Source organism: Rhinoderma darwinii, chromosome 4, assembly GCF_050947455.1.
Source record: "Rhinoderma darwinii isolate aRhiDar2 chromosome 4, aRhiDar2.hap1, whole genome shotgun sequence".
NCBI lineage: Eukaryota > Metazoa > Chordata > Amphibia > Anura > Rhinodermatidae > Rhinoderma > Rhinoderma darwinii.
This window is the reverse complement of record NC_134690.1, coordinates 385,341,350-385,363,500: the sequence shown is the minus strand read 5'-3', so window position 1 is coordinate 385,363,500 and position 22,151 is coordinate 385,341,350. Positions and strand designations below refer to the sequence as shown.

The window sequence follows — 22,151 nt, the reverse complement described above, 5'->3', positions numbered from 1 at the left end:
GCATGCTATGCGGTTTCCGTAACTGCCATTCACTACTATGGGAGTTACGGAAACAACGTGACTCAGCAAGCTACGCAGTTTCCGTAATTCATGGTCAGGAATCCCACTTTTCAGCTACAACACAGAGCGGGTCCCAGAGGGTCTGTCTACACGCTCCTTTTAGATTAACCAATGCTTATTCATTTTGCTTATCTTCTTTTCCAGGAGCCTCTTCACTTGCCACTCTTACGCCTTTCATCAAGAATTTTAGTATCATGCTTAGTCGAGAATGAAAATCATATTATTCCACCTTCTGAAATGAATAAAAGTCTTAGGCTGGATTCACACGAGCGTGGCGTTTTTGCGCAAAAACCACTTACCAGCTCCGTGTGTCAGCAGTGTATGATGCGCGGCTGCGTGCTTTTCGCGCAGCCGCCATCATTATGACACTCCATTTGGATGTTTGTAAACAGAAAAGCACGTGGTGCTTTTCTGTTTTCATTCATCCTTTTGACAGCTAATGCGCGAATCACGCAGTACACACGGAAGTGCTTCCTTGTGACATACGTGGTTTTCACGCACCCATTGACTTCAATGGGTGCGTGATTCACGCAAAACGCCCAAAGAACGGACATGTCGTGACTTTTTTTCAGCGGACTCACGCTGAGTAAAAATCACGAACATGTCTGCACGGCCCCATAGACTAATATAGGTCCGTGCAACGCGCGTGCAAATCACGCGCGTTGCACGGACGTTTTTCCCGTTCGTCTGAATAAAGCCTTAAAGACATGAAAAAGTCTACAAGATGCAGCAAATACAGCAATGCTACACCTGCCATCATATCTGTAGTATACTAACACTGGCGTATATGCAGTAAGCTTACAGTCCCATAAACGGTCTATTTCATTTTACTATTAATTAATATTACAAGGCAGGATGACAAATAAGAGTCTGACAGATCATATAATATATATATATATATATATATATATATATATATATATATATATATATATATATAACACCAGTAAAATAAAATGGCAACAGGCAGGAAAGATCTTTTCATGACTGGGTGTCTCTAGTTCGGCTATTAACCCAAAGCATGTTGCTCTACGAAGGGTCAGACATTGACTTATAGGGTAGTGACCTATATTTGGCACTAGAGACAGTGTTATTCTGGAGGAGAGATAATTTGAATACTTTATCCCAGGGAGCATTGCCCTTAAAGGGAATGTGTCGCTAGAATTTTTTTATTTTTTTTCAGTTAAACAATTAGTATGAGTGATTACACATTGTTTTAATTTTTAAAATTTTTGCACAAAGTCAGGAAATATTATAAATTAGATTCTAATTTATAACATTTTCATGTGCTGGTCGCTAGAGGGAGCAGTTCCCAAAATTGCAGCATGGTCACTGTGGTAAAGCAACCTCATTGATTTATGCTGCAAATTTGGGGTGGACTGGGGTGGACACACTCTCCTCTAGTGTCCTCACACAATCCCCACTCCCTTATTCTGCCAGGAGGAAGGGGTTGAATCTTCAAACCTCCTACACTGTGTGCCGCCATTTTCTGAGCGACTGCAGTGTAGGAGGATTAGATACAGTGCTCAGCAGACAGTATAACACAAACATACACGAACATAATACACACATCACATACACGAACATAAATTACCTGCTCCTGCCGCCACCGCCTCCCCTCATATTCCTTGTGCCTTCGCTTCCTTGAACATGCGGCCGGAAGTCGTCACCTTACTGTCCGGCAGCGGCTTCCGGTCCACATGAAAATTGCACCGGATTTTGCTCTTTGAACGAGCTTTGGTTTGACCTGTGTGCACAGACGGCGTACGCTTCAGAGAATGGAATGGCTCCAGTTCGCATTCTCTATGGTGTTGTATGTGCCGTATAGCATCTCTGTATGTGTCGTTATTTGACACATACAGAGATGAAAAAAAAATGGCAGCCCCATAGAGAGGTAAAAGTAAAAACACAGTAAAAAGTAGAACATGAGAACACAAATAAATAAAATTGAATGTTAAGATCATATTAAAAGCAATATAATAATAATTAAAAAAAAAATCATGACACCTTCCATTTAACACTCCGTACCAGCTGGATCTTCACAAGGAAACTCAGTACCTTCCAAGGACTTCTGAACTAAAATGAGTGCACCATTCCCACCATGGCGGTGTTAAAATCGTCAGGTGGTGCTTTTTGCAGAATGTTAAGAACGCCACGCGGTTTGCAAATCCCTGGAGTCATAGGGGTGATGCAGCAGCATTATATAATCATGGAGTCATTGTTGTATTCCTGCCTATTCCTCAGTAAACGACAACCCCCTTCCCTATTGACGTCAGTGCTGGCTGCTCTGAAAGCTCTGACATGCATGGGGATGGGGCATGTTGGGGTGTTTACAGCGCTGACTCCGTGATTCTGAGTGCAGCGTTATTAAATGTAATATTCTGTAAACAGGGCCACCCGACTTTCTTAACACTGGCATGGTTGGAATTGTGTTTAAAAGCTCCATGCGGGCAGTTTGATGGGCTAAGAGCATGTGACGGGTTCCCTTTAAAAAAAGAAATAAAATGTAAAAAAAAAGAAACAGCTGCAAAATACTGATGAAATACACAAGTGTGAATGAGGCCTTAAACACTGTACAATACAGCTGTCTGAGTGAAGCCTATAGAAGTTTGTTCTCTGAAAAGTTGGGCTCAATACATCCTGTTAATATCCCTTGTATAAGTAACCAAAGACAGAAATCAGGTCTGAAGTATCCAAAACAGCAATTGTGCCCGCAGTGGGTCCTTCTGGCACATCGGCTATATCCACACTACACTACTAGCCAGTAGTGTAGTGAAGTGAAGGCACGCGAGTCACTACATCCTAATCGGCGCATGCGCAGTATAATCCTTATGCTCATCATTCTAAGCGGCATGCGCGGATTAGGATGTGGGGACGTGCGTTCGTTCACTACGGGGCCTGACGTGAACTCGCCTACTACGCTGCCTGGCCTCTGAGAATCAAAAGGAAGCGGGGGGGGGGGGGGTGTTGAACTGGGGAATGACGAGAGAGCATTTTGGAGCAACCGTGACACCCTCATTGCTCCAAAATGCTAATTTGCATAAATGTAACAAAAGCTTTTTCTCTTCAAAGGAGGCGCTCTGTGGAAAAACATCATATACGTCAGAATATAGTTATCCTTCTCTATAATAGCCTGTTTGTAGTTCAATACGGACATCTGGTGACAGACTCCCTTTAATGGTTAATTTGCAATGTTTCTAGCATAAAAAAAAAAAGCTAAATTATTTTTTGCTTCCATGTGTCCCCCTTAGTGGAGACTGTGCAGGATCAGCCTTCTTCCTCCTCTTCTGGCAGCTGACACTATAATCCCTTATTTCTTTCTTCAGCTATACTCATGCTACTATAAAGGCTTTGCTACTTCCCCGACAAGCACGGCAGAAAGAAAACACTTAAAGAGGCTCTGTCACCAGATTTTGCAGCCCCTATCTGCTATTGCAGCAGATAGGCGCTGCAATGTAGATTACAGTAACGTTTTTATTTTTTAAAAACGAGCATTTTTGGCCAAGTTATGACCATTTTCGTATTTATGCAAATGAGGCTTGCAAAAGTACAACTGGGCGTGTATTATGTGCGTACATCGGGGCGTGTTTACTACTTTTACTACACATACAGACATGGAATACGGCACATACAGCCCCATAGAGAATGCGAACGGGGCCCGTTCCATCCACTATGCTGTACGCCGTCTGTGTGGGAACGGCGCATGCGCCGCTCCCACACAGTCCAAATTGAACTGTGCGACGTCCGGCGCCATTTTCTTGTGGACCGGAAGTCACGGCCGGACAGTAAGATTACTACTTCCGGTCGCGGCTTCCGGACTTGTGCACTTGGAGCGGAGGTAGCAGACGGACCGGAGGGAGCGGCGGCGACTGGAGCAGGTAAGTTATTTCTGTAAAAATAGAGAGGAAGTTGGATCCAGCGCTTGGATAGGAGTAAAACGGAAGGAATTTCCAAGTTTAATTGAATTTTATAAGAAGTCCATTGAAATATGGTCCTGGTGTGTGGGTAATAGAAGGGTGATCCTGTGAAGCCTACGCGTTTCGGACGATAGCGACGTCCTTAGACTTGGCTGTAATAAAATTTGAAACTGGCGCCCTAGCCTTTTTGTACTATGTCCGGTGAAAAACAGCTGAGTTCTGATTGCGTTCCACTGTTTGATACGTCACATGGAACGCAATCCGGAAGTGGGAGACGTCCGTATGCATATCTGGTAAGTACTGCTCATGTATGTTGTTATATGTATGACACTAACTTCTTGTTGTTATTTATAGGTAATATTAGAGATTAATATCTTATTTATGCAGTATTACAGTATAAGTAAGATTTTGAGAAATAAACATGATTAATGGTCACGTGTGCGTTCCAGATCTTGTGGTCACATGGAACGCAAGATGCCGGACGAATCATTGGGAGCCGTCTGATTGAGCAGAGGTCATCCCATTTCAGCTGGCATGATGGGTAGGAGATTAATTCATTAATAGCAAACATAACTGATGATTAAATGATGTTTTCTATAATACATTAGTCATAGTGTGGCCGGAAGTGTAAATATTATGATTTGCCGTATGTAACGGAATGTATCATAATATAGGTACAGTAAGGGAGAGCCAGTTGGAGGTATTTGGCATCTTTGTAGTTCAATTATCACTGGTTTACATCATAGGATCATGAGTGCATAAGTGAGGAAAAAAGAAAAGAGATGAGGTGAAGGCTAAAATCGGGGATGTGGGGAAGTAATACATGCCATTAAGCATATGTTGTACATGCACTACGGAAGGTGATGGTTAAAATTGCGGGTAAATGGAGACTTTCTGGTTGGAAAGAATATCGAATGTATTTTTTTTTTTATTATAAAAATATTATGATGCAGTTAATGATGTCATGTGCTCTAAAATGATAGTGCACTGGTGGCTTTACTTGTTCCTTAATACTGAAACATAAGTTCCTTTTTTAAGTTAAGGCCATCCGGAAATCTTGTCCTTAATCTATATATCCAGAAAGCTTCTCTGAGGTGGGTTTTATTGATTATATCTCCTCCTCTTTTCGGTAAATGGATTTTTTCAATAGCATAGCAACAAAAACTTTTGGTTGTTCTATTGTGTTTATGTATGAAGTGTTTTGATGCATTTGAAATATTGACAATATTCGGATTCCTGACATAACTGAGATGCTCCAATATTCTGGTTTTAAGTTTTCTATTTGTGCAGCCCACGTATTTCAATTGGCAATCTGTACACTCAATTATGTAAATAACAGATTCTGTGTTACAATTAATGTAATTTTGTATGATAAATGTTTCTGTTTGAGTGGAGTTGCAAAAGTTTTTTGTAGGGTGTGCATAGGTACAAACTTTGCAGGGGTGTTGGCCACACTTGAAAAAACCTTTTGTTTCTAACCATGTTGTTTTCGTTTTGTCTTTAGAGCTGAAGTATGATGGAGAAAGGACGCTACCCAGGGATGGGCGTGTATTATGTGCGTACATCGGGGCGTGTTTACTACTTTTACTACACATACAGACATGGAATACGGCACATACAGCCCCATAGAGAATGCGAACGGGGCCCGTTCCATCCACTATGCTGTACGCCGTCTGTGTGGGAACGGCGCATGCGCCGCTCCCACACAGTCCAAATTGAACTGTGCGACGTCCGGCGCCATTTTCTTGTGGACCGGAAGTCACGGCCGGACAGTAAGATTACTACTTCCGGTCGCGGCTTCCGGACTTGTGCACTTGGAGCGGAGGTAGCAGACGGACCGGAGGGAGCGGCGGCGACTGGAGCAGGTAAGTTATTTCTGTGTATGTAAGTGTTTTACTGTGTGATTACTACTGTATGTTAACCTTCTACACTGTGTGTTAGCTCAAAAAATGGGGACACACAGTGTAGGAGGCTTGACCGTTCAATCCCCTCGTTTCTCCCGGCACTAGCCAGGATAAAGGAGGGGGGGATTCTGAGAGCTCACTAGAGCGAGTGAGTGTTCTCAAATTTTGCAGCATAAAGCAATGTGGTTGCTTTACCACATGCAATGCTGCAATTTTGGGAATTGCTCCATCTAGTGACCAGCGCTGGGAAATATTATAAATTAAAATCTAATTTATAATATTTCCCTGACTCGTGAAAAAATTACAAAAAATTAGAACAATGTTTAATCACCTACACACTAATTGTTTAACTAAAAAAAAAAAAAGTTTCTTCTAGCGACACATTCCCTTTAAGGATCCACAGTGCACAGAGCACCTTGGGAAATTGCATTTGACGGACCAGTGAGAATTATTGACCCTGGTATATTACACGACATCCATTATACCAATTCAGAAAATTTGCCTGGAGTTTCGCTTTAAGTTATTCATCTTCCATCAGTGCAACAAGACGATCTCACCAGTAATCACGGTCACTTTTTATTTAAACATTTAGACATCTCTCTCCAGTCTTATTTTATCGTACACATAACTTAATCCCTTGTAAAGCTGCGGCATCACCCTCATCGCGCAATTATTTTGTATGTTAATTAACAATCGTTCTGTAAAAAGACTTGATAAAACCATTTTACGGAGCAGCCCGAGACAACGCGTCTCATCCTTGGATCATATTCTTCCAAAGTAGGAAAATGGATCAAATCTACGGCTGTGAGGAGATGACGACATTTGTAATTTGCATAAATATTTCTCCGTCAGGTTATTCGCCTGGTTGGCGTTGGATAATCCGTGTTGGACACATCAATAACCTGTTGATATAGCATTAAGCTGGGATGAAGAAGTGGACCAGTCATATTTTGTAGAGGGAGGAAAATCTGTTGATTTTTACCAAACATAAGTAAAATAAGCAATAAAATGTGATCTATGGACAGAATTCAGACATTCGCTGTAACCATTTTAGTTAGTTCTTTTTCGGTTGTGAAGCAAGGTAGATTGCTATGAGGCAATAGATGGTCCCTCCGACTGTCAATGCCATAGTGGTTCTGTAGAGCAGTTTGTCAGGAAATCCTCGCTTTAAGTGGACAGGAATCCCATCTGGTTTCTTATAGACAAAAAGAAAATTATAAAAAGACTCTCAATTAAAAACAGAAAAAAAAAAAAAACAACTTGTAGTACTCGCAACATTTCTTAAAATTATATCTTGTATCATTTACGTAAACTTAAAGGGGCATTTCACAGGATATGCCATAAATGTTGGATAGATGCGAATCCCCGCTTTGGGACCCTGACCTATCTTGAGTTAGGGGGTCATAGCTGTGAGTGTTACAGAAGCAGACGAGCAAGCGGGTTTGGATGTTCCCGTAACTCCCATAGGAATCGTGGGCGCAGCGCACATGCGTAACCACCTCTCCATTTATTCGCCGCCTGGATGCACCAGTGGCCGCCTTACCAGGTGGGCATAGGGCAGCGTCACCCCCATTCTTGAGATAAACATGCATTTATCAGACATTTATGGTATATCCTGCAGATAGGACATACATTTCTTTGGTGGGAATAACCCTTTATAGTAGGTCCATCGCCCTCTTCGGATTTATCATACTAATCTCTCAAGCAGGGGGAAGGGCACTCTGAAGGGAGAAGTCAATCACGTTTCCACCTTTTATTTTCCAACAAGCCTCTGACAAATGAGAGCTGGAAGGTGATTGGCTGCTATGGGAAACTGCTAGACTTTTTACCTGCACTAGTTTTGATAAATGCCCCCCATTGTATCAATCACATGCAAGAAAAATTAACGAGTTTCAGAAATCATTGTACAAAAATATTGTGCAAAAATATTGCACCTGTCAAACGCATTGGCCCATTTTTGCCATCCAGTATCAATAGTTTGAGGGGCTACGTAGTCATAATGTTGCAACATTTAATCAAGGCAGTTATATGCGGGCACAATCGCACTGCTACAAGGGTACGAGGCGCTAGGCTTGCAGTGCGCGTTCCCCTCTAGTTCATGTTAAAAACAACATTTATGAGTTGCTGCACAACATTCTGAAACCTTGTGGCAGATGCGGCTATTTTTGGTGCCACGGAATATATTCAATTCAAGGGGACAGACACGCGGTGGAAAATTCTGCAGAAAAACCAAAACCAGAATACGCAGGGAACACTGTCCGAAAGACTGAACCAAATTGTGTTTACATTATTTTTATTTGCAAATTCTGGCCGAATTTACCACTGCGAACAACATCCCTGCGGCGCTCCGTGCGGTCGGGCTCCTGGGATGACCTCTTGTCCCATGTGACTAATTAAATACGATTAAAGTGGAAGCAGGGCTTTTATTTTCTTGCGATTTTTGTGTTGACATCCATTTTGCAGCAAAAAAAACCAAACCTGCAACATTTGATATTTGTGGCAGAATTTCGATTCCCTACTGAACTCAATGTGGAAAACCTGCAACAAATGCGCAACCATTCCTCAGCACTAAAATGGACATCCTACAGATTGAACAATCAGCACCGTAGGTTAATTTCTGCACAGAAAATAAAACTGCAGAATGTGGATGAGATTTGTCAGCATTTGCTGCTACTGTAACATGCTGTGGATTTTCAACCTGAAAACCCAGACAGAACGCAGCCCAAGACCCTCATTCCAGCTAATTTTTTCAAATGGAGGCGATCGATTACATGCATTTTCTGGTTTTGAGCAGCTCTCTAAAATACTTGTGTTTCAAATCACCATTTCTCAAGATCTTTGCTTGCTGGCAGCAAATGAAAACATTTTTGTCAAATCCAGAGGATGAAACGGCGTCCTGCTCACACAGGTGCATGGCTCATTACACCAATATAACGTAACAAACTTTACACCTGTGTCGGCTGGACAAAATCAGGGCAAGATTTTTAAGCCTCCGTTTAGAAAACAGAAATTTTCTAATCTTTGACAGCAATCTGACAGATCCCGAAATGTTGAGAAATTAAAAACACAAAGGATATTAGAAAGTAGCAGAACTTCAGTGCACAACTTTACCGTACGCCTAGGACCCAAGAGAGCTAAAGTTTATTAATAAATTTGTATCCATTTATGTCTAATATCATAACCGGTAATTTCCTGACCATTTGTGGAATTGGTGTCAGTAAATATTGGTGACTATTTGTTAATCTAAATACTTTAATTTCTTACCTGGAACAATTTTTGCAGCTCTGGCACTCTATTCTTACCAAGGAATTCAGACGATGCGTCACTTGGAAGTTTTGTTGGAGTGGTAAATATGGGCGCAGGAGCCTCCGGGTAAGTGAATGGTCTTAGCCCCTGTAAATACAGCGAATGAAAAAGTTATTGGAGAGCTAATAATCAAAAACAACTCTATAAAGTACTGACACAGTAAAGAGGTTTTCTTCTAAAATCACGTCAATCAGACAAATCAAAAAAGCCACCAATGTGGGTCCGATGGCTGGAAAACTCTACTGATCTTACATGGGAAGTCCTCATTCTAGAGAAGGGGCTACACATGCGCAGCTACTGGGAGCAATGTGGCTTAAAGGGTTTATTGTAAACTACAGCGACTTATGTCCAGGATTGCAAGCACGCATAAGATGGCGGTAACCATGCAAGTCTGCCAAACAAGCAATTTATCCTCAAATCTAAAAAAAAATACAACAAAAACCCTTCATTAAAGAGGCTCTGTCACCAGATTCTGAAATCCCTATTTCCTATTGAAGATGATCGGCGCTGCAATGTAGATAACAGCAAAGTTTTTTTTTTTTTTTTTTTTTTTAAAACTATCATTTTTGCCCAAGTTATGAGCAATTTTATATTTATGCAAATGAGCTTTGAAATGGACAACTGGGCGTGTTTTCTCGTTTTACCAACTGGGCGTGTATTGTGTTTTTACCAACTGGGCATTGTGAATAGAAGTGTATGATGCTGACAAACTAGCATCATACACTTCTCATCGTTCCCACCCAGCTTCTTTCACTGCAGAAATACAGCGTGACGTCACCCACAGGTCCTTCAACATTGTCGTCGGACAAAGAAGATACATCGGCTCCAGGCGTCCAAAAGGTTAATATGCTCATCTCTAGGGAGTTTGCTATGCTTACCTGCACATACACTGCACTGTAGCCTCTGACGCCTGGAGCTGATGTGTCTTCTCACTTCCGACGCCAAGGTTGAAGGACCTGTGGGTGACGTCATCATTCCCAGCCAGCTTCTTTCACTGCTGACACACAGCGTGACGTCACCCACAGGTCCTTCAACCTTGGCGTCGGAAGAGAGAAGACACATCAGCTCCAGGCGTCAGAGGCTACAGTGCAGGGTATGTGCAGGTAAGCATAGCAAACTCCCTAGACGCGAGCATATTAACCTTTTGGACGCCTGGAGCCGATGTATCTTCTTTGTCCGATGACAAGGTTGAAGGACCTGTGGGTGACATCACACTGTATTTCTGCAGTGAAAGAAGCTGGGTGGGAACGATGAGAAGTGTATGATACTGATTTGTCAGCGTCATACACTTCTATTCACAACGCCGAGTTGGTAAAAACACAATACACGCCCAGTTGGTAAAACGAGAAAACACACCCAGTTGTCCATTAAAAAGCTCATTTGCATAAATATAAAATTGCTCATAACTTGGGCAAAAATGATCGTTTTAAAAAAAAATAAAAAAATAAACTTTGATTTGATAATCTGGTGACAGAGCCTCTTTTACTGCATCGTGAGAATTAGTCATATTACGGATTAGTGCAACCTCCGTGTTGTGTAAAGTCATAAGACACCGATAGACTCTCAGAGCCTTAGCGTACCTCACTAAGCCTTTGATTTATAGAGGTGTCCATCTTTACCTATTCTTGAATTTGGTTAAGGACTCCAATTTATCATGAAACAAATTCAATACAATATCGCGACACAAAACCTTTCAATAGCTGAAATGCACATCACAACCAATGGGTGGCCAAACAGACACGTAGCAGAGACATCTCGTGACATAGTATCACAAAATCCTGGTCATCTCACGCCACACATCTCAGGATATGTGGAGATAAGAGGAAAGGTAAGAAAGGACACGTGTAATCAATGCATTCTTGATCGGAGATATTATCCCCTAGAAGCAACACTCCAGCATATGGTGCCACACAGAGTACCATAAGTCAGCACACAGCCTCTATGTTATAGAGCTGCAGGGATTCATTGTGCCAATGTAAAGCCTCCTGCATGCATTACAGGGGTTTTCCAGTCCTCGAGCGCAGCGGCCTCTTCAAAGCAGCCGATCGGTGGGGGTTCATGGAGTTGGACCCCCACCGATCTGGTATTGATGGCCTATCCCAAGGATAGGCCATCAATTCCTTAGTACTGGAAAACCTCTAAATTTAAGCCCTACAAAAATATACTAAAAAGTAGAAAAAAAGCATTTGTAATGGCAGGAAGGAGGTGAAGGGAACAAGTGAGCCCTAATCTACCCACCGCCCTGTCCCTGCCTACTTGCAACGACCCGCCCTAGGCGACGGGGTACAACTTGGCGGCGGTCCCTACGCTGTCTAAGTGCAAGGGAGTACAAACAGGGAACACGCAAGGGAATACAGTAGCCCGCGGAACGCCGCGAGGAAACTGAGCGGTGAATGAGCCAGTCAGGATCAGGATGTAGGAGTATACAAACGGGAGCACGGAGAAGAAGCAAGCCAGGGGCAGAGCGACGCAGGATAAACGGAACTGAAGCAAGGCAGAAGCACGGCAGAAGCAGGCTGGAGCAAGGCAGCAGTGGGGCCAGGAATCCAAGAAGAATAAAAAGCAAAGAGGAAGAGAAAACGGCAGGTATAAATGGACAGGGGACGGAGCTAACTCTGACTGACCAGGCCGCGATAGGCTCTCCCACTCCTGAGCCTGCCACCCTGATTGGTGGGAGCCGGTGTCAGTCTCAGAGGTCTGGCCTCAGGTGTCGACTGATTAATCCTGGGAGTATACCCAGACGTAGTGCCTGGCAGATCCTTTACAGTACTCCCCCTTTTATGAGGGGCCACCGGACCCTTACTAAGAGGACCCGGTTTAGTGGGGAAGAGAAGGTGGAACCTCCTGATCAATACCCCAGCGTGAACATCTCGAGCAGGTACCTAAGTCCTCTCCTCCGGCCCGTATCCTCTCCAATGGACCAGGTACTGGAGGGAGCCCTGGATCATCCTACTGTCCACAATCTTGGCCACCTCGAATTCCACCCCCTCAGGGGTGAGAACGGGAACAGGAGGTTTCCTCGAGGGGGACCAGGACGGGGAGCAGCGTTTCAGGAGGGAGGCATGAAAGACGTCGTGTATGCGAAAGGATGGGGGCAGCTCCAGACGGAAGGGGACAGGGTTGAGGACTTCAATGACCTTATAAAGGTCCAATAAATCGGGGAGCAAACTTCCTGGACGGGACCTTAAGGCGCAAGTTCCTCGACGACAACCACACCAGATCCCCGACGACAGACCGGGGGTTAGCAGAACGTCTACAATCAGCCTGAATCTTTTGTACGCTCTGTGACGCCTCTAGGTTCTTCTAAACCTGGGCCCAGACTGTGCCCAGTTCCCGATGAACGTCCTCTACCTCGGGATTATTGGAACAACCAGGGGAAACTGAGGAGAACCTAGGATTAAACCCGAAATTACAGAAAAACGGGGAGACCCCTGACGAGTTACTGACCCGGTTATTCAGGGAAAATTCGGCGAGGGGAAGGAATGAGACCCAATCAAATTGACAGTCAGAAATGAAAGACCTTAAATATTGTTCCAGGGATTGGTTAGTCCTTTCCGTTTCGCCATTAGTTTCGGGATGGAAGGCGGAGGAGAAGGATAGATCAATCTCCAACTTTTTACAAAAAGCTCTCCAAAATAAGGAAACAAAATTGTACCCCTCTGTCCGAAACGATATTAACTGGGGCCCCATGGAGACGCAGAATGTGTTAAACAAAGAAGCTAACGTCTTGGCGTTAGGTAGTTTCTTAAGGGGCACAAAGTGGCACATCTTGCTGAAGCGGTCTACTACCACCCACACCACCGACTTGCCCTGAGATGGAGGCAAATCGGTGATAAAATCCATGGAGATATGGGTCCAAGGTCTCTGGGGAATGGGCAAGGAACGTAGTAAGCCCGCAGGTCGGGACCTAGGGGTCTTGGACCTAGCACAGACCTCACAAGCGGCGACGTAAGCCCTAACGTCTTTAGGCAGCCCAGGCCACCAATAGTTTCTGGTAATGAGAAGTTTGGTACCCAAGATGCCAGGATGACCAGATAGAGCGGAGTCATGGTTTTCCCTGAGTACCCTTAGCCGGTATTGCAGGGGGACAAACAGTTTGTCCCCAGGGAGGTTCCCGGGAGCTGAACCTTGATCAGCCGCGATGTCAGAGGCTAAGTCAGAATCAGTGGCAGAAGCAATTATACCAGGGGGTAAAATACAAGCAGGATCCTTCTCAGAAGGAGGATTGGCCATGAAACTACGTGACAGGGCATCAGCCTTAATATTCTTGGACCCAGCCCTATAGGTAACCAAGAAATTAAATCTGGTAAAGAATAGTGCCCAACGAGCTTGTCTAGGATTAAGCCTCCGGACAGATTCTAGGAAAACCAGATTCTAGTGGTCAGTAAGGACCGTTACCTGGTGTCTGGCCCCCTCCAAGAAGTGACGACACTCTTCAAAAGCCCATTTAATGGCTAAAAGTTCGCGGTTGCCAATATCATAGTTACACTCCGTGGGCGAAAACTTCCTAGAGAAGTAAGAACGGGTGAGGGAGCTGGTACCCTGGGACAAGACGGCCCCCACTCCCACCTCGGACGCGTCAACCTCCACAATAAATGGCTCCCTTTGGTTGGGCTGAACCAGCACGGGGGCCGAGATAAAGCACTTCTTGAGGGTCTCAAAAGCCTGGACGGCCTCAGGGGGCCAATGGAGGACATCAGCACCCTTGTGAGTGAGGTCCGTAAGAGGCTTAGCGACGACCAAGAAGTTGGCATTAAATCTCCTGTAATAGTTAGCGAACCCCAAAAAACACTGTAGCGCCTTCAGGGAGGCAGGTTGGACCCATTCCGCCACAGCCTGAACCTTGGCAGGGTCCATGCGGAATTTGACCTAAAAATGGTATCTCCTGTACCCCAAACACACATTTTTCGGTCTTCGCAAACCGATTTTCCCGAAGGACCTGGAGGACCTTCCTGACATGCTCCACGTGGGAGGACCAGTCCTTGGAAAACACCAGTATGTCATCAAGGTACACTACAAGAAAATTACCCAGGTAATCCCTCAGAATTTCATTAATAAAATTCTGGAAGATGGCAGGGGCATTACACAACCCAAAGTGCATGACTAGGTATTCTAAATGACCTTCGGGCGTGTTGAACGCAGTTTTCCACTCATCCCCCTCTTTGATGCGGATAAAGTTATATGCCCCCCGTAGATCGAACTTAGAGAACCATTGGGCCCCCTGAACCTGATTAAAAAGATCCGGAATCAAAGGAAGGGGATACTGGTTCCTTACTGTGACCTTATTCAAGTTCCGATAATCAATGCACGGCCTAAGACCACCATCCTTCTTCCCCACGAAGAAGAAGCCAGCACCTACAGGAGAAGTCGAGGGGCGAATGAAACCCTTGGCCAGGCATTCTTGGATATACTCCCTCATAGCTTTACGTTCAGGACATGAAAGATTAAATATCCTCCCCTTAGGAAGCTTGGCACCAGGCACCAAATCGATGGCGCAATCGTAATCTCTATGAGGGGGCAACACCTCGGAGGCCTCCTTAGAAAACACATCAGCGAAGTCCTGAACAAACTCAGGAAGCGTGTTTACCTCCTCCCGGGGAGAAATAGAGTTAACCGAAAGACATGACATCAGGCAATCACTACCCCATTTGGTGAGATCCCCAGTATTCCAATCAAACGTGGGATTATGCAGCTGCAACCAGGGAAGACCTAATACCAGATCGGACGATAATCCCTGCATCACCAGTACAGAGCACTGCTCCAAATGCATGGAGCCAACACGGAGTTCAAAAACAGGAGTATGCTGAGTAAAATAACCATTAGCAAGAGGAGTGGAGTCGATACCCACTACCGGGATAGGATAAGGTAAATCAATAAAAGGCATTTTTAGAGACATAGCAAATTCCACAGACATGATATTAGCAGACGAGCCAGAATCCACGAAGGCACTGCCAGTGGCAGACCGGCCAGCAAACGAGACCTAAAAGGGAAGCAAAATTTTATTGCGTTTAGTATTAACGGGAAATACCTGTGCGCCCAAGTGACCTCCCCGGTGATCACTTAGGCGCGGAAGTTTTCCGGCTGCTTATTCTTGCGCCTGGGACAGGTGTTCAGTAGATGCTTGTCGTCCCCACAATAGAAGCAGAGACCATTCTTCCTGCGAAACTCTCTACATTGTCGAGGGGACATGGAGGCCCCGAGTTGCATAGGTACCTCCGAGTCCTCCGTGGAAGAGCGAGGAGACGGGACCTCGGGGGGAATCGCAGGGCAGTCAGAGGGGAAAACATTGAAACGTTCAAGCTGACGTTCCCTGAGACGTCGGTCAAGTCGTACTGCTAGGGCCATAACCTGGTCTAGGGAGTCAGAAGAGGGGTAGCTAACCAGCAGATCCTTCAGGGCGTCAGATAATCCTAACCTAAACTTGCACTTTAGGGCCGGGTCGTTCCACCGAGCAGATACGCACCACTTTCTAAAATCAGAACAGTATTCCTCAACAGGTCTCCTACCCTGACGTAAGGTCACCAGCTGACTCCCGGCTAAGGCAGTCCTGTCAGTCTCGTCGTAAATGAGACCGAGGGCAGAGAAAAACCGATCAACGGAGGAAAGTTCAGGGGCGTCAGGAGCCAAGGAGAAGGCCCACTCTTGGAGTCGGGATATAATGATACCCACCCGCTGGCTCTCGGAACCTGAGGAGTGAGGTCTTAGGCGGAAATAAAGTCTGCAACTCTCCCGGAAGGAGAGAAAAGTCTAACGGTCCCCAGAGAACCGGTCAGGTAACTTGAGGTCGGGTTCTAGAGGTGAGGTGAGGGGTACTACAAAGGCAGCGTCAGACTGGTTGACCCTCTGAGCCAGGGCCTGGACCTGTAGGGAGAGGCCCTGAATCTGCTGGGTCAGGGTCTCAAGAGGGTCCATGATAGCGTCAGCGTAGAAGAAATGGTAGACTAGGTAAGGGCTTGTTATTATGTAATGGCAGGAAGGAGGTGAAGGGAACAAGTGAGCCCTAATCTACCCACCGCCCTGTCCCTGCCTACTTGCAACGACCCGCCCTAGGCGACGGGGTACAACTTGGCCGCGGTCCCTACGCTGTCTAAGTGCAAGGGAGTACAAACAGGGAACACGCAAGGGAATACAGTAGCCCACGGAACGCCGCGAGGAAACGGAGCGGTGAATGAGCCAGTCAGGATCAGGATGTAGGAGTATACAAACGGGAGCACGGAGCAGAAGCAAGCCAGGGGCAGAGCGACGCAGGATAAACGGAACTGAAGCAAGGCAGAAGCACGGCAGAAGCAGGCTGGAGCGGGGCCAGGAATCCAAGAAGAATAACAAGCAAAGAGGAAGAGAAAACGGCAGGTATAAATGGAGAGGGGACGGAGCTAACTCTGACTGACCAGGCCGCGATAGGCTCTCCCACTCCTGAGCCTGCCACCCTGATTGGTGGGAGCCGGTGTCAGTCTCAGAGGTCTGGCCTCAGGTGTCGACTGATTAATCCTGGGAGTATACCCAGACGTAGTGCCTGGCAGATCCTTTACACATTTGTTTTAAAAGAAGATATCAAGGCTCCCAAACCCCAGTAGTAAGGTCAGTACAACTAGAGTCCCTCCAGCAGAGATGGAAGAGAAGACTGCGGAATAAAGTGTGAACGCACAGTCTGTCTCATCTCGCTCTCACACCAGCCTGTCAGATGTACTTGTAAGTAGCCAGAACAACAGGAGACGTGGCCTATTTCTGTCCAGCCAGTGTTGGTAAAATCAGGGTCATTTGCAGTACACTTATCACATGTAGGTGTCTGATGGCATGAAAAAGCCTCCCAGAGTCACGCTGACCTTGAAATTACTCGTAAATCCTGCAGCCGTTCTCCTCACCTACTAGAACAGGAGTGTCAGTTAAGGCTACAGAGGAGGGGTTCTGTTCTCCTGTAGAGATGGTCACTGCTTCAGATTTGTATTACCGGCCTTAAGATTTCCTCCTCCTCATCTGATCTTATATTTACTACATTCTAGAATTGTATTTTAATACCAAAAAGATCCACTGCAATATAAGTCTGACCCTTATTTAAAACGCAGACGGCAATTACAGACTGAAAACGGCAAAAAAAAATCCTATACTCCGGCATGTACTTAGTGTGACTCTAAGGCCTTATTTACACGAGCGGGTTAAACGTCCGTGGGGCGGCCGTCTCACGGACCTATGTAATTCAATGTGGCCGTTCACACAGCCGTTGTTTCAACGGACTGTGTGAAGGGTCCGTGGGAAAATAGGACATGTCCGTTCTTTTCACGCATCACTCCATAGACCCTCAACTATGGGGGATGCAAGACATCGCGTCCCGCAATGCCGAAAAACAGATGCATCTCGGACGTGAAAAACTGTCGTTTTTCATGGCCGAGGTGCGCAAAGCTCGTGTAAATAAGGCCTAAACTACAGGAAATTCCTATTAGCCACAGAGACCCAGACGGCTAGAAAGGCTTCTGATAGTCCAACATTGGAGCTGGAATGTCAGGGTTAAAACACACGGAGCAGCAGCAGCAGCCGCACATGGTCAAATTGACACCCCCATGCGGTGGCGAATGCCTACACTAACTACCACTATTCACGGATGCAACCTGTCCATTGATAAAGGTGCGTAAAACAAAGGAACAGGGGGGGGGGGGGATGCCAGAGACTCACCACTGCTGTTTTAGCTGCCCATACACTTTAGATAGCGATCACATGAATGATTGCTCAGACGACAGCTCTGCCTCCCCACTCCACCATACACGCTTACCTCAGACGAGCTTGCATGTATTTTCATAGGAGAAGAGAAAGCCGCGGCCAGACGCCTCTGCGCTGTCACCGTTGTGCAAGGGTTCCGTGATTTTGAGGGAAGCAATGTCGTAGTTGACTGCGCTATTCATGCTGTCAAAACGACGGAACCCTTGCACAACTGAGACAAACCATTTGCACCGGATCAGTCACCAATGAAATTAATGGTGATGCAACTATGAACCTATGGAATCCGTTTGTTTCAGTCAGGGTTCCGTTCTGATGGAAAGCGCCGACGGAATGCCAGAACGGAGCCCTGACGTGAACGAAGCCTTGTCTACTAACTAAAACTATTGGGTATGTTAAAACTCAATATGCCTGACCTGTCTCTCCCCCAATATCTCATCGGGGGAGAGTCCGGACACGGCATGCACATTAGACAGTCAGCCTGTCCCACTGAATCAGCAGCCTCGGCCGACGTACATCTAATGTCTATGGCGAGCTTTAGTCCATGACAAAACAAAAAATGTATCCTTTTTTTATCTTTCATTTGTCTCTCGGACAGTGAGGCTACGTTCATACGTTGAGATAGTAGGTCATGCGCTTTTTGATCACACACGCTTTACCAATGTTTTGCAAAAACATGTTTCACCTGTAAAAACAAGTTGTTTTTTTGCCGTGTGGAATACTACCACATTGTGTGAACACAGCCTAAAATAAGCACAAATTGAATCAATTATGTTGCTAAAACCTTTGTACAGCGCTGTATAATACGTTGGAGCTATATAAGTGATAAACCAGAGATTGGTGCTGCCAGAGATCGGCCTGTACAGTACCCGATCACTCCTCTTTATCTGCAATTCCGGATCTATAATTTCAGATAAAAATACTGATCCCTTGATTTCTTTGGCCCACGGACACCTTCCCGTATAGATTTACGGGTGTGTGACCGGGCCGTAGAAATGACCCGCAAAAAATAAGATCTGTCCAATTTTTGAATTTGTGAACCGTGCTCCTATACTTTATAATGGGAGCACAGCCTGCAAATGCGGGTGACTATCCGCTGCCGTCCGTGCTCGTAATCACAGATCGTGCACACGGCCTTCGAGAAGAACGTTACTATATAATCTCTTACAGATTCACATGAAAACCATGAGAACAAAGACAACTGGCACATACACAGTAAGGCCCATAGAAATGTTTGCGTGCTGTATTATAAACTGTACAACATGAACGTGCAATATGTGCAGAGCACCTTCTTAGACTGGATTCACATGGCCATAATCTAAGTTGGATGTGAGGTCGGATCCCAGGGAAAACCTTTCCTTTTAACATTTAACTGTTGGACGATGGGGAATTGGAAACCTGTTGATCAGACTGACAGATACTAAAGCATCGCTCCAAATCCAGGTATGACAGATTCCAGAAAACCATATTGGTGCAAATTGGAAAGTTTACTGGAGAAGCAATAATCCTCGGTGCGGGAAATCTTATAAAGTGTTATCTGAGCTCTTACCCCATTTTATTTACCCATTAAAGCAGTCGTCCCGCAGCGCCCCTTGGTCCTCGCTGTTCCATAACCCCGAGTCGTGGTGTTGGCGGCCATTGGACATGTGACATGACGTCTTCATGGATGAGGGATATATAATATATTTAGTGCCAGGATCAGATGCGACCAGGACAAAGCAGGAAAACTTATTACAAAAGCTTTTTTTAGGAAATAGTTTCTTTTTCCTGACAGGATCTGTTTTAGTTCCCGGCACTAAATATTCTGCTTACGTATGGTGCTGTATTATGGCTGCTTTACCGCGGCCTTACTTAAAAGGTTATCCCCTTCATCTTATAGGACTGGGACCTGCCATCACATTATGATCAGAGGGAATCCAACCCCTTAAACTCTGACCGATCCAGAGAATGAAGGGGCCACAGTGCGGATTTAGAGCTACGTCCCCTTCTAAAACCAAGAGGAACACAGGGGACGCAATTGTTATGGGTACTAGTTCGCCATCGATGAAAATGTAAGAAAATATACAAAAGCAAACAGACATGAGGGCTGGGGCTACACAATCATGATTTATAGTCTGGTACATGCGACTGCCATACAACAAAATACCAGCAGAAAACATCTCTTCTTTTACATTACTCAATGGAAAATTAGGGTTGATTCTCACTGACCCTAAAAAAAACAAACACAAAATCAGCCCAAATCACCCCCATTAATTTCAATAGGAGACTGAGGTGTTTTTTACCTCGGGCGGCTTTTGGCTGCTTGCGGGAGGAAAAAAAAAAGTATGTTCTTTCTAGCTAGTCTCCCCCTCCAAAAAAAACCTGCAGCGCTCGTTTCTGACCATTTTTCCCGCGGTCCTTGCATTAGATTCAATGGCCTTTGGGGAAAAACAAAGTAAAAACACACCACGTGAACAGGGCCTGAGAAGTGTGTTTTTTTTTCTAACTTTTAATAAGTGTTTTATTTTTAGAACATTGCTAAAAACTTTAAACACATTTTTTAATCCCGCTAGGGGACTTATGTATTGCGGTGTGCTGTGATTTCTACCGGCGAGAGCCTAATAGGAGGAGAAAGATGGCAGATCTGGGGGCATTCATTAAAGGGGTTTTCCCATCAGAGACATTTATGACATGTCCACAGGATGTGTCATAAATGTCAGATAGATGCGGGTCCCACCTCTCAGACCTGCATCTGACTGAGCTGCGCTGTTTCCGTAAGTCCCATAGAACTGAATGGTAGTTACAGAAACCGTGTAGCTCGCATGCTGCGCTGCTTCCATTACCGCCATTCACTACTACGGGAGATATGGAAACAGTTCCTCTGAGAGCTACGCTGTTTCCAGAATTCATAGTGGGAAGTCACGCGCTTCAGCCACAACAGAGCAGTTTAACACGGTTTAGGGGGCCCCGTTCTAGAGATGGGTGCGGGTCCCAGAGGTGGCTGTGTGGATGTGTCAAACGTCTCTGATGGGAAAACCCATTTAAGCTCCCAGCCTGCACTGACAACCATTGGCACCCCGCAGTCACATTGCAGGCGATGGAGAGACAGACGCACCCAGTCTTCCTAACAGCTTAGATGCCGCGGTCACTAATGACTGCGGGATTTAAGCGGTAAAACATTCAGGATTGAAGTTCTGGAGCGAGGGGTCAGCAGTAATACACAGCGGACGACCGCAGCGTCTGGACGGAGCTCAGATCCTGAGCCCACTCCATACATCTGCCCCCCCCAGTTACATCACTGGTCCTTAGGGTTTTTTGTAACGTAGCACCAGGGACCACGGCTATGTATGTGTACACCTGGATAAGCTACAACCGCCCCCATAGACCACCGCTGTGGTACACCTGTGTGTACAAATTCACAACAGCAAATCTGGTAGTAAGTACCCAACAAAAGGCGGTCACGTTTTAGGGCCATAACAAATCAACACCACTTATTACCAACAGGGAATCACGATATAGATTTGTAAAATCTGGAGCCCATAGAAACCACACTGGAGCGGTCACTTTCCAAAAGGCCTGAGAAACTAGAGCTGGCTTCTGATTGGTTGCTATAGGCAACCATCCTGGTGGTAAACAAACATCCAATAGATCTGCGCTCGGGATTTATATCACAGGAGCACACAGAATGCTCGATTCAATAAACTTTATTTATAAACATGTAAACAAGACGCTGAAACGACATCTTGTGAGGAGCGTCTTCCTCTAATACGTTAGTAATTTCCCCTCAACGTTACTGACAGTCCCCGAGGCTCCCATCCTTCAGTGCCCGGTGAAGGTCAGTGCTAGCTCCCCGCTGCTAATCCCTCACGTCCCGGCATCTCCGCCTTCTCCTCACCTGAGGATTGTACGCCTCCGCTGGAGCAGCCCCAACCAGCTTCTGTGTGAAGCCGTTGAACTTATAATACATGTTCGCGACCTCAGTCTGTGTCCGGACGCTGATCTTTTCCGCCGGGAAGGACCAGGCTAGCAGAATGGGCGCCTTTTGATGACGTCAGAGGCTGTCTTGACGCTGCCTGTTCTCATTTACATATTTAGATTGATTTTAGCTCATATTTTCAATACCCGAAAATCTTATAAACGATCTATCTTTAATTTACATCTATTCTTGGTATACTTTGCGCTATTATTTGTACTATTTAGATACGGTACTGTAACAGGCAGTAAAAGGGCAGCCCGCTGGTGTCACCTTGTGGGTGAAGCCGCTGTGTCTGGGTCA

At 45.4% G+C, this 22,151-nt stretch overlaps 1 protein-coding gene across 1 annotated transcript; it reads right to left on the bottom strand.

Annotated features, from left to right (window-relative positions):
* Positions 1 to 6,444: 6,444 nt before the first annotated feature.
* Positions 6,445 to 21,907, bottom strand: COX7A2L (cytochrome c oxidase subunit 7A2 like). The gene is made up of 3 exons (XM_075864583.1): positions 21,771 to 21,907; positions 9,146 to 9,274; positions 6,445 to 7,076 (listed from the first exon to the last, which is right to left on the bottom strand). Exons 1-3 carry the CDS (start codon positions 21,840 to 21,842, stop codon positions 6,936 to 6,938), a joined length of 342 nt encoding a protein of 113 aa, XP_075720698.1. The 5' UTR covers positions 21,843 to 21,907; the 3' UTR covers positions 6,445 to 6,935.
* Positions 21,908 to 22,151: the final 244 nt, after the last annotated feature.

Bases quoted from the DNA above. Each gene is read 5' to 3' on its own strand.
- COX7A2L (XM_075864583.1), bottom strand. From the start codon at position 21,842: ATGTATTATAAGTTCAACGGCTTCACACAGAAGCTGGTTGGGGCTGCT. The intron at 9,275-21,770 runs GTGAGGAGAAGG...CTGTATTTACAG, and splicing joins CGGAGGCGTACAATCCTCAG to GGGCTAAGACCATTCACTTA. The intron at 7,077-9,145 runs GTAAGAAATTAA...TTTGTCTATAAG, and splicing joins AGCTGCAAAAATTGTTCCAG to AAACCAGATGGGATTCCTGT.